General features: G+C 42.1%; 1 protein-coding gene across 42 annotated transcripts in view; it reads left to right on the forward strand.

The window, feature by feature from the left end:
* Positions 1 to 17,226, forward strand: part of ttn.2 (titin, tandem duplicate 2) — a 253,336-nt gene that overhangs the window by 73,795 nt on the left and 162,315 nt on the right. For 41 of the 42 annotated variants that reach the window (XM_085135108.1, XM_085135090.1, XM_085135096.1 and 38 more), the window contains 12 exons: positions 186 to 473; positions 8,366 to 8,644; positions 8,984 to 9,265; positions 10,837 to 11,115; positions 11,208 to 11,495; positions 11,860 to 12,147; positions 12,282 to 12,572; positions 13,988 to 14,275; positions 14,420 to 14,530; positions 14,615 to 14,900; positions 14,989 to 15,172; positions 15,251 to 15,334. In XM_085135108.1, the coding sequence (XP_084991234.1) occupies positions 186 to 473; positions 8,366 to 8,644; positions 8,984 to 9,265; positions 10,837 to 11,115; positions 11,208 to 11,495; positions 11,860 to 12,147; positions 12,282 to 12,572; positions 13,988 to 14,275; positions 14,420 to 14,530; positions 14,615 to 14,900; positions 14,989 to 15,172; positions 15,251 to 15,334 (2,948 nt within the window). The remainder of the gene's footprint in view (positions 1 to 185; positions 474 to 8,365; positions 8,645 to 8,983; positions 9,266 to 10,836; positions 11,116 to 11,207; positions 11,496 to 11,859; positions 12,148 to 12,281; positions 12,573 to 13,987; positions 14,276 to 14,419; positions 14,531 to 14,614; positions 14,901 to 14,988; positions 15,173 to 15,250; positions 15,335 to 17,226) is intronic. The other variant, XM_085135101.1, reaches the window with a different exon arrangement.

Consider the following 17,226-nt stretch of genomic DNA (forward strand, 5'->3'; position numbering starts at 1 on the left):
ATGAGGGAAGAGGATTCATTAAAAGTACTTTTACCCTAGTATCGTATTTTTCGGACTATAAGGCGCACTGTCGATTTCGGAGAAAATTAAAGGATTTTAAGTGCGCCTTATAGTCCAAAAATTACGGTACTTTTCTTGACAAATGGATACTCTTTAACAGCATTGTTTGTTTCCCTCTGAAACAGATAAGACGATTCCTCCAACATTCTCACGGAAACTGAAGGACTGTACCACTGTCGTTGGAAAACCTTTAGAAATGGAGTGCAAAGTGTCAGGCTCATCTCCTTTTACCATTTCATGGTACCACAATGACGAGGAGATAAAGAGTGGGCCAAATTATGAGATTTCATTCAGTGACAACAACTGTACACTAAAGGTGCTCACGCTGAAGCTGGCTGACTCTGGAGCATACAAGTGTAAGGCTGTCAACAAGGCGGGAACCACAGAAACTACAGCCTTCCTGGTTGTTCGAGGTCAGTATCCCAATCCCAGTGTCCCAGTCAAAGAAGTCTTTATGTTGCTGCTGTCTGTTGAATGTTTCAGCACCCGTTTCTCTGAGCTGCCCACACTTAATTCAGTGAAAAGCAGTGGCGTGTCTAGAAGATTTTTGTTGGGGGGGCCAAGTAGGGGCACAGATTTGGAGTGGGGAGATGTAATTGGCAGATAATGTTAAAAAAATTTCTACCAACCATTAACCATAATTCAATAACTCTATAAAACTAAAAAACCGAATGCGCTTTTAACTGTTATTAGAATGAGATTTTAACCACTACGGTGCAAAGTTTTTAGATACTGCGTTGATAAAGTACAAGAGATACAATCAGTCAGTGTTTATTCAGCAGTCAAGGACATCAATATTTGCATAGTATTTTTACTGACATGTAGTGCACATATGTTTTGGGCAAAAACATTTTTGAATATTAAAATATGAACATTTTTAACATACAATTGGCAAATTAGCCAATGCAAAACTTTATCTGCCTATTAATTAAAAAAGAAGATAATCTTCTCACAAACTGGTGTTTGATTTTGAAACAGGAAAAAAGTGGGGAAACAAATGAAAAGACTAACATTTGAATAAAAGCTGAAAGCAATTAAATACTTTCTTTGCTGCCTTATGGTAAACTTTGGTAATATTGATAAAGAACAACACTGGCTGATGATGAAATACAGTCAGCCGGCATGGTGACACTGCCAGTATTAACCTGCAGGGCTGGACTGGGACAAAAAAATTGGGCATTTTGACTACAGACCAGCCCACCAGGTATTAAAGCCATAAAGCCTTTGAATGAAAACAAATGCTGTTGTGACAGTGATGTACACTTGATGTCTTGACGTCAGATAAAAACTTTGTTCACAAGATTCAGATAATTATTTATTAAAAGCGAGACATTTTAAATGAGAATAAGAAAGAAAAGTATTTCTTTGTGCCCCCCTCTCCCTGTTAATGCCCTACCTGGCCCCCTGGCAAAACTTTCCTAGATCCGCCCCTGCACAGTTACCAGCTGTCAGCTACTTAGAAAAGGATCCTGGTGTTATTTGTCTCTCAGAAACAGTTCATAACTTCAACTCATCCATGTCACCTAAAAGGTAAACCTGTTTCTCCATCACCTGTTCAACTCTGATGATTCAGTAAGGACATCTCCTGGTTTCATCTTCATGTTTCCCTCTCACTAGGGTGGCTGTGGCTACAATGTAGCTGCCATCACCAGTGTGTGAATGTGTGTGTGACTGGATGTGTAAAGCGCTTTGGGGTCCTTAGGGACTAGTAAAGCACTATACAAATACAGGCCATTTAGGATATCCAAACCGACATCATGACCAGCAGCTTTGCAGCTGTGGCTCCAGCAAACATCAGCTGATACTAGAAATTATTATTAAATAAATTCTAACAACAGCTGATCAAGCTTAAATGTGCTGCTGTTGTTTAGCGCGACATCCGCTGGTTTCCTGTTTCTGGTGCAAAGTGGGCGATAAACAAACAAGAGAGAAAAGCCGATCAGCTGATCATTGATCAGTTTCATTATTGAAGTAGAAACAGGAGAGGGAGGGGGAGGATGAGAGAAGAGGCAGCTGTGCAGCAAAGACAGAATAAATCCAACTTTGTGTCTTTTTTTCCTTATAGCTGAAGTCCGGGACAAACTGCGTCTCTTCTCAGCTCAATACAGAAACGCGTAATATTTTCTCTGAATGCGGGACAATTTCATTTTTACGGGACGGTTGGCAACTCTACTAACTAACCTTATGAATAAAGTTCACTATCAGTAACATCATAGCACCCACCCAGCTGTACAGAAAGTTCATCATGCTAGCTAGTAGCAGTACGAGTTATTGTAACTGACTGTAAAAAGTCAGCACAACGAAAATAAACTCCACCTAAACTTGGTTTATATCTGACCCAGATAGACAGCAGGTCATAACTTCTTACCTGAAGTTCAGTTCACCTGACACTCGGACTGGCGGCCGCTGTTCCAGATTAACTGGCACTTAGATCAACTGGATTTGGTCGAACAGATGTGTGGCACACATCTGTTCACAAAAAAAACACCAAATGTGTCACCTGTGACACTTGTGAGGTTATCTCAAACACACTCCGTCAGTCTTGATGCTGTTGAACAACAAAATGTTTAAAAATGTGGCGAGTTTACCCGATCGCAAAAACAGCAAACAATTAACACCACGCCGATGTTGTTCACAGGACAGCAAGAGTAAACGATCGGGAGACTCTAGTCGTTGTTATCGTTCCCCTCCTACGTTTTATTACTCCGATTTCAGCGTTTTTGCTTCTCAATAAAGCGAGCAGTTTACTTTGTGCACTAACATGGACTCGAATCAACCAGCGCCACCTCTGGCCAAGTGCCACAGCCTACAGCCAGATCAACCTGTGACACACATCTGCAGCACGTTTGAATTTGTTTCACGCACAACACATTTGTACCTTTCAATCGTGTCTGTTTGTGCGTCATGCAAATAAACCTTTGAAATGAATGAAATGATATCATGTATCTATTATTTGCATAAATTTGTACAAAATTCCTAATTATATACACAAAGTCATAAGAATCACCACCCTTGTTCATCATGATTTTAATATTCTCTTTTTCCATAACAATGAAATACGCTTTGGACAAATATGACACATCAATATTTCATCAGTGTTGTCACATCACATCCTGTAAACAGAGTCTGTCTGTATCTTTTCTCTGGAAATGAATATTTCCAGCCAATATAGGCGATCCATCAACATGGCTGGAGAGTTGGTGGTTATATACAGTCTGTATAAGTGTGGTTAATCTAATGAACATTTGTAAGGAGATGGCAGTTACTGTGAATTTACAGCAGTTACACAGTGATTAGTAATAAACAGCCAGTGAGAGTGAGTGGATTTAAGAAAGTCAGTGACTCAGGTGTGTCGATTGGTTTGTCATCTGTTGTTGAGTCTGGAGGAGACGTAGAAATCTTTTGTTTTAGATCTTAGTTAGGAAGATTCCTGTTGTAAAACAAGCACTTTTTGTGAGAAATGTAAGAAGTACATCTGCAGAAAGCACACAGTTACATTCTGTCCATCATGTGGACAAAACTGAAAATGTTGAACATTGAAAAACTGAGAACGTTGGTTAAGTTCAACAGAAATGTGTTTGTAAGAACAAAAAACCAAATTGTTCCTAACAATAGTTATGGAAATGTCAGCAATGTGGATTGTCAACACTAAAAACAATCAGTAAACAAAGACAACAGGGATCAATTGTTTTTGTTTATTTAGCACCCACAACATTTGTAGTCGCCTTCTGCACAGGGGAAGTCCACACACACTGTGTGGTACCACTTTCCACAGAAGGTGCATTCAATCTGCAAGACTGAATGAGATTGTCAGAGTCATTGTCTGACTGTTTATTACTAATCACTGTGTAACTGCTGTACATTCACAGTAACTGCCATCTCCTGACAAATGTTTATTAGATTGATCACACTTATACAGACTGTATATAACAACCAACTCTAAAATGTTTGTTTGCAGAGAAAAGACACAGACAGACTACGCTAACGACATGTGATGTTACAACACTAGTGAAATATTAGTGTCATACAGTGGGGCAAAAAAGTATTTAGTCAGCCACCGATTGTGCAAGTTCCCCCACTTAAAATGATGACAGAGGTCAGTAATTTGCACCAGAGGTACACTTCAACTGTGAGAGACAGAATCTGAAAAAAAAATCCATGAATTCACATGGTAGGATTTGTAAAGAATTTATTCGTAAATCAGGGTGGAAAATAAGTATTTGGTCACCTCAAACAAGGAAAATCCCTGGCTCTCACAGACCTGTAACGTCTTCTGTAAGAAGCTTTTCTGTCCCCCACTCGTTACCTGTATGAATGGCACCTGTTTGACCTCATCATCTGTATAAAAGACACCTGTCCACAGCCTCAACCAGTCAGACTCCAAACTCCGCCATGGCCAAGACCAAAGAGCTTTCGAAGGACACCAGGAAAAGAATTGTAGACCTGCACCAGACTGGGAAGAGTGAATCTACAATAGGCAAGCAGCTTGGTGTGAAAAAATCAACTGTGGGAGCAATCATCAGAAAATGGAAGACATACAAGACCACTGATAATCTCTCTCGATCTGGGGCTCCACGCAAGATCTCATCCCGTGGGGTCAAAATGATCATGAGAACAGTGAGCAAAGATCCCAGAACCACACGGGGGGACCTGGTGAATGACCTGCAGAGAGCTGGGACCAAAGTAACAAAGGTCACCATCAGTAACACACTACAACGGCAGGGAATCAAATCCCGCAGTGCCAGACGTGTTCCGCTGCTGAAGCCAGTGCATGTCCAGGCCCGTCTGAAGTTTGCCAGAGAGCACATGGATGATACAGCAGAGGATTGGGAGAATGTCATGTGGTCAGATGAAACCAAAGTAGAACTTTTTGGTATAAACTCAACTCGTCGTGTTTGGAGGAAGAAGAATACTGAGTTGCATCCCAAGAACACCATACCTACTGTGAAGCATGGGGGTGGAAACATCATGCTATGGGGCTGTTTTTCTGCCAAGGGGACAGGACGACTGATCCGTGTTAAGGACAGAATGAATGGGGCCAAGTATCGTGAGATTTTGAGCCAAAACCTCCTTCCATCAGTGAGAACTTTGAAGATGAAACGAGGCTGGGTCTTCCAACATGACAATGATCCAAAACACACCGCCCGGGCAACAAAGGAGTGGCTCCGTAAGAAGCATTTGAAAGTCCTGGAGTGGCCTAGCCAGTCTCCAGACCTCAACCCCATAGAAAATCTGTGGCGGGAGTTGAAAGTCCGTGTTGCTCGGCGACAGCCCCAAAACATCACTGCTCTTGAGAAGATCTGCATGGAGGAATGGGCCAAAATACCAGCTACTGTGTGTGCAAACCTGGTAAAGACCTATAGTAAACGTTTGACCTCTGTTATTGCCAACAAAGGTTATGTTACAAAGTATTGAGTTGTATTTTTGTTATTGACCAAATACTTATTTTCCACCCTGATTTACGAATAAATTCTTTACAAATCCTACCATGTGAATTCATGGATTTTTTTTTCACATTCTGTCTCTCACAGTTGAAGTGTACCTCTGGTGCAAATTACTGACCTCTGTCATCATTTTAAGTGGGGGAACTTGCACAATCGGTGGCTGACTAAATACTTTTTTGCCCCACTGTATATTTGTTCAAGACATTTTTCTTATGGGCAAAAATATCAAAATCATGATGAACAGGTGATTCCTTTGACTTTGTGTATATAATTTGGAATTTTGTACAAATGTAGGCCAATAATAAATACATGATATCATTTCATTCATTTCAAAGGTTTATTTGCACGACGCACAAACAGACACGACTGAAAGGTACAAATGTGCATGAAACTAATTCAAACGTGCTGCAGATGTGTGTCACAAGTTGATCTGGCTGTAGGCTGTGGCACTTGGCCAGAGGTGGCGCTGGTTGACTCGAGTCCATGTTAGTGCACAAAGTAAACTGCTCGCTTTAGTTGTGAAGCAAAAACGCTGAAATCGGAGAAATAAAACGTAGGAGGGGAACGATAACGACGACTAGAGTCTCCTGATCGTTTACCCGTGAACAACATCGGCGTGGTGTTAATTGTTTGCTGTTTTCTCGATCGCGTCGCGCATGAGACACTCACCAGGTAAACTCGCCACATTTTTAAACATTTTGTTGTTCAAAAGCATCGAGACTGACGGAGTGTGTTTGAGATAACCTCACAAGTGTCACAGATGACACATTTGGCGGGTTTTTGTCGGTAACAGCTCCTGAAATGCAAGTCTGCCACACATCTGTTCGACCAAATCCAGTTAATCTAAGCGCCAGTTAATCTGGAACACCCCCTCGGGTCTCTCCTCCTCCTGCCTCCCCTTCCCTCATCCACCTGGCCTCTGAGGAAGCTCCGCCATAGCCACCACCAAACAATGGAGTTATTTTTACACACCGGCCAGCATCTGGCCAATCCACCACCTCTCATTGTTCATGTCGTTACAAGAAAAAAGTCATCAGCCCACCGGGCAAATGCCCGGTATGCCTGATGGCCAGTCTCTGAATCGTTCAATACTCGTGAATCACTTTACTGACTCGTGAGTCATGATTCACAAGCCCAACTGACTCACTGACTCATCCCTGTTGCTGTTAGCAAACTAATTCTTTAAGTGTTATTTTTTTTTCCCCTTGGTAAGTTTACTAAACTCAACAAACGTAATACTACTTACCGGGACATTTATTCTCTCCTCATTTTCTTTCGCAAAAAATTGTTTTCTGCCATACCTCTTTCGTGCTCGTCCTTCCTTTGTTAACGCGATGCTCATAGTGCAGAAGCCAATGCTGCATTCACTTACCCTCGGATATCTGAGCTTCACTGTGAAAACATAATCGTACATTTTATATTTGATTGAATTTTATTGTTTTAGTTTCGGGGTGCCACCTAGGGTGGACAGTCTAGTTGGGGGTTGGCCCTGCTGGACACGCCACTGGTGAAAAGGGACAACGTGGCGATCGTGGCTCAAGAGTTGGCAGTTCGTCTTGTAATCGGAAGGTTGCCGGTTCGAGCCCCGGCCCCGACAGTCTTGGTCGTTGTATCCTTGGGCAAGATCACTTCCCCTGTTACCTACTGGTCAGAGGGCCCATTGTCGCCAGTGTCCGGCAGCCTCGCCTCTGTCAGTGCGCCCCAGGGTGGCTGTGGCTACAATGTAGCTGCCATCACCAGTGTGTGAATGACTGACTGTAAAGCACTTTGGGGTCCACAGGGACTAAATAAAGCACTATACAAATACAGGCCATTTACCATTTACAATGAAAAACAGTTCTGTGACAAATAAATCCTACAGTCCATGCACAAAACCATCTGTGTCTGTTCTCAGCAGAGTATGCACACAGAGCTCTGCAACATCACAAATCAAATCCAAAGTGACAATGATCTTTGATTACTGTCTTTGTACTTACATCCTGACAGACTAGTTACTAGTCATGTGTTAAAAATAGTGGACTGATATCTAAAAGGAATTTAAAATTTGTAAAAATCAATATTTATGCAGAATGTATCTGATATAGTCTTGGATTTTGACTGCATTATTGAGGAAATGTTAGAAAACTGTTTCAGGCGTAACAGGTGGTGTTTTATATCAAAATTTACAATAACGGAATTCAATAAAATTTTATCTATTCATAAAGCACCAAATTATAACAACAGTTGCCTCAAGGTGCTTTATATTGTAAGGACCCTAAAATATAGTGTTCAGTACTTGCAGAGCCCACTCCCAGTGGCTCTGAAGGTTCAAATGCACTGCAACCTGAGAAAACACCAGCAAATAGACAATTGCAGCAAAAGCACACAAAACAAACGGAAATATGATTAAATTAAAAATTATTTAGGCGAGACAATAACATGAGAGAACAGCTGTGGATTGAAAGAAGTGTTGGAGCAATGATTCATGTAATCCTGTAGATACATATTTGCTATCAGTCACCTTCTCAGCTGTTCCGTCACATTATTGTCTCCTTTAAATCAATATTGTTTTTGTGAGGTTTTGTTTTATTCCACTGTGAACATTATTTTGCAGTTTTCTACTTGCTGATGTTTTCTTTGGTTGCAACCACTGTACCAACCAGGTTGGGAAAAGATACAAGCAGCCCACAGGAGACCACCTGTGTTGGTTCCTCTGTGGTGCCCACACATGTCACGGGCCCCACCTGTCATCATATCGTTTAGCTTTCCCTGATGCTATGCTCTCAATTTGTTACTATTGCAGCTTCTTTTTAGCCCGTTCTGTTATTGCCCTGACAATTCTATGTCTGATAGAAATGTTTGATATTTCTGTTTGGACCCAGAACCTCCAACGTTTGTGGTTCCACCGCAGCCAGTGGAGGCCATGCCAGGCTCTAACGTGACGTTCTCAGCCATGGTGAAAGGCAGCGCCCCTCTCAAACTCAAGTGGTTCAGAGGGACGAAAGAGATCGTAGCTGGACATGGCTGCGATTTCTCCCTGGATGATAACAAAGTTCTATTAGAGCTTTACAACGTGGACAAATCTCATGCTGGAGAGTACACCTGTCAGATCATTAATGACGCAGGAAAAGAAAGCTATCCAGTGAATCTCACTGTCAAAGGTCGGCCAGAAAGAACTTATTTCTTATTTCACTAAAAAAATATATATTTTGAAAATGTGGTTAATCGCAGGTAATTCATGGTTTAACAAGTGGGGTCAATTCCTTTTTCACACAGGAAAGGTAGGTTTGGGTAACTTCCTGTTAAGGTTACCTTTGTCTAATATTAAAACACGTAAGTGTGGCAGATATTTTAAGATCAGCAAATATCTTTTCAGTGGCAGCACACACCTTTCTGTTAGCAACATTAATTAGTTAAATGTAATCGACTTTAGGTTTTTCTTGTCTATAAATGTCTTCTAACGCAATCATTTTAATAACATACCTGGTTGTGTTTTTCAGAGCCGGCAACTTTCTCAAAGAAGCTGAAGGACATATCAGTTGAGAAGGGCAAAGCATTAACTCTGGAGTGCACATACACGGGCACCCCCATGATCACTGTGAGCTGGTACAAAGATGGCCAGCAGATCTTTGCTTCATACAAATACAACATTACCACAACAGAAAGCTCCTGTATCTTAGAGTGTCTCAGCACTGATGACAAGGAGGCTGCAGGAAAATACTGCTGCCAAGTGTGCAACGATGCTGGGAAAGACACGTGTGAGGCAGTGGTTTCTATCCTCGGTTAGTACAAGATCACTGAAGCCATTCTGTTTGGGTTCGTTTGTTGATTTGTTCGTGCAAAATATTCTTGGGCAAGCGCCCGATGCATCCACCAGAGTACAAATGTGTGTAATAATCGAGAGTCAAACTTTATACTCTCTTCAGAGCCGACCACCTCAACAAAACCTTTCCTTCTGATTAGGCAAATTAGGAGACTCTACTTAGAAGCAGTGTGCAGCGGTTGTAAACCTGCAGTAATAAGTAACAAACTGATATCAGCACATTGCAAAGGTATAAAAATATGGAAACCTCAAACATACAGAAGTCAGAGGTTTTGCATTATGGATGTTACAGTCGCCCACTTTTAATCAGTAAAATTGCATATAAGACTATATGATGAGGAAAAGCCTGATAGGTTAATCTATAAGCAATAATACATACAACCACACTCAAAGCAAGACTTATTATATGTGTAGCCAGGGCTGGACTGGGACAAAAAATCGGCCCGGGCCCACCAAAAATGTGACGTCATTCAGGGGTAAAACCGCAAAGGATTCTGGGAACTTGTGGCAAGCGGTACTAGCGCATGCAGGCTTTCAATTGAACTCAGTTACACAGCGATAAAAAGAAACACAAAAAATGGCAAGAAGCTGTTGTATTATTAACTGCAATAGTCGGTGTTGTGCCAAAAACTGATTTCCGGTATTTGCCAAAAACTGATTGCTCGTATTTAAATTGCTATAAGTAACTTGTTGGGCTATAATATGTGAAACATATGTCAAATGCATCCCTCATGGATGACATAAAGTCATATTGAGCTACAAACAACATTAGTGTAACAAGGTAGAAGCCGCAATCAGTCTTTGGCAGTGACTTTTATATAACCTTTATTTATGCCGTTAAAAAAAAGTCTAATTAACATTAAAAATGTCTTTTGTAAGAAGTAGTTGGACAGCAGAAATGGCTCAAATATTACAATAGTTCTGTAAAAATATTTAAAGTGGGGATAAAGGACCGGATTGGTTATAATGTAAGTACAATAACACAGAGTTGTAAAGATACTTGAAAAAACAGATAATTTTTTAATTCCATATATAGCCCCTTTGTAAACGCTGTTCACCGAAGTCTATTTACCAACATAGATATTACACATAAAAAATACACACAAACATTGGAAATCAGTTTTTGGCACAACACCTGTTGCATGACAGCCACGGGAAGCCGACGGGTAAAGAGATCGGTTGTTATCGGAAATTGTTTAAGCCATGTTTCGGAAGTAACAATGCCGATGGATGGTCTATAAGATTGCTAAACAAGGGGGAGGGTGCATCCAACCTCCTCGGCTGTAATTGGTCCAGCCCAGAGTCGATCATGACCAATTGGCCAATCCAACACCTTTCATTATTTATACCCTTCCAAAAAAAATAAAAAAATCGATCGGCCCATAAAAACAAAAAATCGCCAGCGGCCCACCGGGCAAATGCCCAGTATGCCCGATGGCCAGTCCAGCTATGTGTGTAGCTGTCCCAAAGCCTGGAGATCTGATTTAATTTACAGTGTGTCCCTTTGTTTTCTGGCGTTTGCACACACAGAGCCACCATATTTTACTGAGTCACTGGAGCCCATGGAGGTGACAGCTGGAGATGCTGTCTGTCTGAAATGTCAGGTCGCAGGCACACCTGAGATCAAGGTGTCCTGGTTCAAGGCTGATGGCAAAGTCAGGTCTAGCCCCACCTGCAAGCTGGAGTACACAAAGGGTGTTGCCTGTTTGAAGCTAAGTAAAGCCACCAAGTCCGATATCGGAGAGTACACCTGCAAGGCAGAGAACAGGATTGGCTCTGCTTCCTCCAGCTGCAGACTCAATGTGCTAGGTAAAACAAGTTTTCCAGAGTACTGCGTTTACACCTTTGTAAGAATCACTGGCTTCTCAGACTAATGTCTGCCATGTGTTTATCTTTTCCAGAAGCTAAAACGCCACCATCATTCCCAAAGAAGATCACCAGCCTGCAGCAAACCGAGGGCCAGCCGGTGCGCTTTGAGTGCCGCGTGGCTGGCTCATTGCCCATCGAGGTGTCCTGGCTGAAAGACGGCAAACCTCTGAGTCAGGGAGAGGAGTTCTCCATGCTGTATGATGATAACACAGCGGTTCTGCAGATCAACAACAGTGAGATGAGGCACTCTGGGGAGTACACTTGCGCGGCCACCAACAGCGTGGGCTCAGCTTCATGCAGAGCCAAGCTCACTCTGCAAGGTGTGTGACGCATGACTGGATGGTTGATTCATTAATGCTGGATGATTATGAAGCAAACAGTGTAACGTTTAGATATCTCAGCATCACCTGCTGATTCTGACAAAAACTCTTCTATTTATTGTGAAACTGTGAATTTAGGAGACGTCATGTCGTCTGGTCTATGCTCCTCACGTTTCTGAAAATGCCCCACTCTGTTCTACTTAACCACCTTTCTCTTTCACGTTCTCAAAGTGTCTTTTGTTTACTATTTTTGACAGCGCTTTGGTCAGATGGTGCTGGGCCGTTTAAGGCCCCAAACTGTTTAATCGTGTCCATCTAAAGATTTGTTCTTTTATCTTCCTTTCATTCATTCGCCACTCTGCAGAACCCAGATACCCTCCGGTATTTGACAGGAAATTGTCACTACAGGAGGTGACAGTGGGTGACAGCATTGAGCTGGAATGTCACATGACCGGTTCTGCCCCCATTAAAGTCACTTGGTCCAAAGACCACAAAGATATTCGCTCTGGGGGGAATTATAAGATTAGCTGTGTGGAAAATACACCTCACCTGACCATTCTGAAGGCAGATAAATCAGATACAGGGAGATACTTCTGCCACGCCTCTAATGACATGGGGAAGGACTCTTGTTCCTCTGATATCACTGTCAAAGGTATTTGAACCTGGGGCACACTCACGCCATCTCGGCTCTTTCTTCTAAAGCATTCACGTCTCTCGAAGGACATTGTTTTGTCTTGGAAAGCTGCTCCCCTTCTCATCATTCTCACTTTCTTCTCTTGATTTCAGAGCGCAAAAATCCTCCAGTGTTCACCAAAAAGCCCTCAGAGCACATCGAGGACATGGAGGGCAAACTGGTGAAGATCGAGGGCCGAGTCTCCGGGTCGCAGCCCATGTCAGTCAGCTGGTTCAAAGATGACATGGAGATACAGAGTTCTGACAAGTATGACATCAGCTTTAAGAGCAATGTGGCAGTGCTGTGCATTAAAAACAGCCAAGTGATCGACAGCGGAAGGTACTCGTGCCAGGCCTCTAATGAAGCTGGGAAAGCCTCGTGTGATGTCACTGTTGGCATCTCAGGTATGTTTGATTTAAAGTCGAAGCGTAATTGATGCTCACAGAATGATAGCTAGCAGGAAAAATGACGTAGCTTATTTAGTGGTTTGGTATGTTTATCAAAGTCTCTGGTTTTCTTTATTCCGTTGTTATAATCTTTGATGATTTGGACTGTTGGTTGAACATCTTGCTTAAATTGTTAACTAATGAAGGCTTCAATCAGACTTTTTCTCCTCATGTATATTTGCTTTTTAACCCTGTTATTCAAATTTAGTTTGAAGCTTTTGTCATTTTGACAAAAAGTCTAAGTCTTTGTTTAAAGATGTGCTTACATAGTTCATGAATCTGAGCACTGACAGCACGGATGCACCGATACCGATACTGGTATCGGGTATCAGGGCCGATACTGTAAAATGTGTGTGTACTCATACTTGTAAAAGTTAACTGATACCATGAACCGATACTAACTTATTTCATTAATCAGAGGGTGGCTTGTCATTTCTGTTGTAGTTTTTTAGATTGGCCACTAGGGGGACATCTCGTGCTAAACAGGCACAGGGTTAGGCGAGTGAGACTGGCAGCTCCAGATAAAAAAGAGAAACTGGAGGCTGCTGTAGCTAGGCTAAACAAAATGTCAGCAGTGTGGAACAGCCAACTTTAACTCAGGTTTTGGAAAAGCGATGAAAAATGTCAAGAGAAAATCCACGGGCAGTTAAAATAACAGAGGCTCTGACTCATTTTATTGCTCTGGATGACCAGCCACTGCCGGTCGTGGAAAACATAGGATTGAACCGTCTTCTCAGCATACTCGAGCTGCAATATGAAATTCCCAGCCGCCCACACATCAGGTAGATAATGGTGCCAAAACTGTCTAAAGAGGTAAAGACAAGCAGTGTGTGCACGATGTCAGTCCTTGGTTTAACAGCACAGTGGACTGATGATCCACGGGCAGATGAGGAGTTCGTCAATGCCAAATACTTTCGTTATTTTGTTTGTTTGTTTACAATATGGACACTCTGCAATAATTTAAAAGTTTATTTTATTCTCAAACCTAATTTGTATTTATTTTATTCCAAACAGAAGTGTTTATTTATTATTCTGATAGCTCGAGACAGTGCCAATAGTTCAGTGATATTTTGTTAAATTACAATGTGGAGACTCTGCAATAATTTAACAGAAGTGCTTATTTTTCACTTGAAATTTTTTTGTGGTCATTTTTATTAAGATTTTATTTTTTATCTGCAGAGAATAAAATAAAACCTGTCTTCCAATTCATTGCATTTGTGTGTGTGGTAGAAGTATCGTTTTTTGTACTCTGTATCGGCAAGTACTCAGATCCAAGTATCGGTATCGTATCGGTTTGTAAAAATTGGTATCGTTGCATCCCTAACTGACAGCAGTACAGTCAGCTAAATCAGACTGGCTTATCTCTCTTTCAGAGGCCAGGAAGCCCCCAGTGTTTGACGTACCTCTCAAACCAGCAACTTTGGATGAGGGCGAAAAGCTAATTCTCAGGTGCCATGTCTGTGGATCTTCCCCGCTGAAGATCCAGTGGATGAAGGACAGGAAGGAGTTGACACCATCCGGCAGCACTAGAATCAGCTTTTCTGATGGCACAGCATGTCTGGAGATCAGCACAGTCTCTAAACTCAATGCTGGTGACTACCTCTGCAAGGCTACCAATGAGGCTGGCAGCGAATTCTGCAAAGCCAAAGTCACTGTCAAAGGTAAAAAAAAGAAAAGGTTAAATCCGCTCAGATCTGTACTCTAAGATTTTATTTATTTGTAATTGTTTTTATTTCTCAAAAGTTGAAAAATTCAGATTTTTGTTGCTTTTGAGAATCTTTCATTTGTAGTTTGTCATCTTGCAGAGAAACTTGGAGCAGCTCTGTCTCCTGCTGAAGCTCCAGCAGCTTCTCCATCCAAAAAAACGGACAATCTGTTCTTCATTGAAGAGCCTAAAACTGCACACGTTACCGAGAGTGAGGGTCTCAACATTTGCACACAATCCAAATGTGTAAAAACGTAGGCATTTCTGATCTAACTCCTCTACCTGTTGCTCACAGAGGGAACCGCCACCTTCATCGCAAAGGTGGGTGGTGACCCCATTCCCAGTGTGAAGTGGATGAAAGGGAAGTGGAGGCAAGTGACCCACGGTGGCCGGATCTCCATCGAACAGAAGGGCCAAGAGGCCAAACTGGAGATCAGAGAAGTGACGAAATCGGACTCTGGTCAGTACAGGTGTGTCGCCTCCAACAAACATGGCGAGATCGAGTGCAACACTGACATGCACGTAGAGGAAAAGAAGGACGTAGCGATGCTTGAGGGAGACCTCCGCGCTAAACTGAAGAAGTGAGTTTAGAGTCTGACAACACAGAATCATCCAGACTGAAATGTTGTTGTTTATCTTTAAAAATGTATGACATCTCCTTGTTCTCAGAACTCCATCAAAGCAAAAAAGCCCACAGGAGGAAAAAGACATTGACATAGTTGAGCTGTTGAGAAACGTGGACCCGAAAGAGTATGAGAAATACGCCCGGATGTACGGTATCACTGACTACCGAGGCCTACTGCATGCAATTGAGCAGCTCAAAAAAGAGAGAGCTGAAGAAAGTGGAAGACAAGTAAGGGTCTCCACAATCACTTGGTCGTATGATTTTGAATCTGTGGATGTCTAATGTGCTTGTTTGTGTTGCTGACAGGAGGTAGACCGTGGAGACAGAGAGTCTGACGAGGAGATGGCCAGGCTGGTGGCTGACCTGCAGAAGAGGATGGAACGGACTGAGGTCAGGACATGTGCAAAGTCTGTTTTGAAAACCAAAGCTTTACTGTTAATGCAACTTGAAATTCATCGTTTCATAATGTTTGTAAAGAATTTAGAAATGGATTTCAGACAGGAAGATGCAGCAAGGTAAATATAACTTTTGTTTGTGCAGGTCATCAGTATAAAAATAAAAATAAAGGAGATTTAAAGGTAAAAATTCACCAATAACATCAATTTACAAAATCTTTCTGAAGCTGAATCTTATGGTGGCCCTGAGAGGCCAAACGGACTGAAAGCATCTGCAAAAGCGCACAAAACACAACGGGAACAGAAAAAAAGACAATAAAGAAAACAATCAGAAAGAAAACAGAAATGTTATCGTGTCCCCTGAAACACTAATGTTTTCCTTTCTGATTTTTTTTGGTAGTTTTTGTCATGTTTTTTTCATCCCCGTTGTCTTTTTTTCTGTTTCCATTGTGTATTGTGTGCTTTTGCAGCGTTTTTCTATTTGCTGGTGTTTTCTTAAATCCGTTTGCCCTCCTAGGGCCACTGTAATACTCTTAAGCCCACAGTAGAATCCAAAGTTTTACATTTTGTTTTAGTTGAATCACAGTACAATTAATATTTAACTTTATTGAGTAAAGCTTTTACTTGCAACTGTCGGAAAGAGTTGCTTATTTAATCGTGAACTGGGTGTGTACAACTCTCTAAAGTGTTTTCCAGCAGCAATTAGAAATCTCTCACTGATTTCTTTGCTAACTTTTTACTCCCCTGAGCCTTTTAGTAGATACACCTATGGTATCTGTTTCAAAATCCTACGTTTACAAGATTTTCAGAAAACTTGACTTCTGACCTTTGACCTTGAGGTCAAGGTCATTGAGATTTGAACTCATCTGAGATTTTTAGAATATTCACCTTTGTATCAATTTCAAAACCCAAGGTGACTTCCATCTCAAGTTATTACAGCCACACAATTTTCAGAAAACCTGACCTCTGACCTTCAGATCCCTGAAATTTTACCTTGTCCAGTATTTGTTGAGGATGCAGCTATCAATTTAAAATCCTAAGTAAACTGGTTGGGCAAACTTCCATGTGTCCTCAAATATCCATGACAGGGTAACGAGCTGGTCCAGTTTTCCGCAACCAGGATGAAAACCGCATATTCGTCGTTCAAGTAGTGGACGGACTCTTGTTTCCAGCACCCTGGACTTTCCCAGGGAGGCTGAGGAGTTTGATCTTTTTAAACAGCCTCTGCCAATCCAGAGGTACTGCGTAATCTTTAGACAACAGTAGAGAGAGGTTGTCAACCAAGACAGCCCTACAACTTCCAGAGCCTTCAAGAACTCATGGTGAACCTCACACACCCTAGAGGACCTGCCACCAAGGATTTCTAGGAGTAACCAAGTGGTGGAACGTCTCCACTTTGATGGTCTCAGAATCTCCAGCTCACATTGCAGCAGTTCACAGCTGAGTGTGAAGCGGTGGGAATAAGAATCAGCGCTTCAAAGTCTGAGGCTAGAAAAGGGCGGAGTACCCACTCCGGGTCAGGGGCGAGTAGGAGATCGACAGATTAGTGCTACGGCTGCAGTGATGCGGACGCTGTACCAGTCCGTTGTGGTAAAGAGAGAGCTAAGCGTAAAAGCAAAACTCTTAATTTACCGGCCAATGTACATCCTTACCCTTACCAACGGTCATGAGCTCTGGGTAGTGGCTGAAATCATGGATACAAGCGACGGAAGGAGTTCAGCCATCCGGGTGAAGTGTTCTAGACAAGTCCCACCAGGAAGAAGCCCCGGGACAGACCCAGGACAAGCTAAAGATATTATATATCTTGGCTGGCTAGGGTGAGGGAGGTCTGGGCTTTTCTGCTTAGGCTGAGTCCTAGATAAGCGGAAGAAAATCAATGGACTTCAG

This window comes from Neolamprologus multifasciatus, chromosome 16 (genome assembly GCF_963576455.1).
Source record: "Neolamprologus multifasciatus chromosome 16, fNeoMul1.2, whole genome shotgun sequence".
NCBI classification, from domain to species: Eukaryota; Metazoa; Chordata; class Actinopteri; order Cichliformes; family Cichlidae; genus Neolamprologus; species Neolamprologus multifasciatus.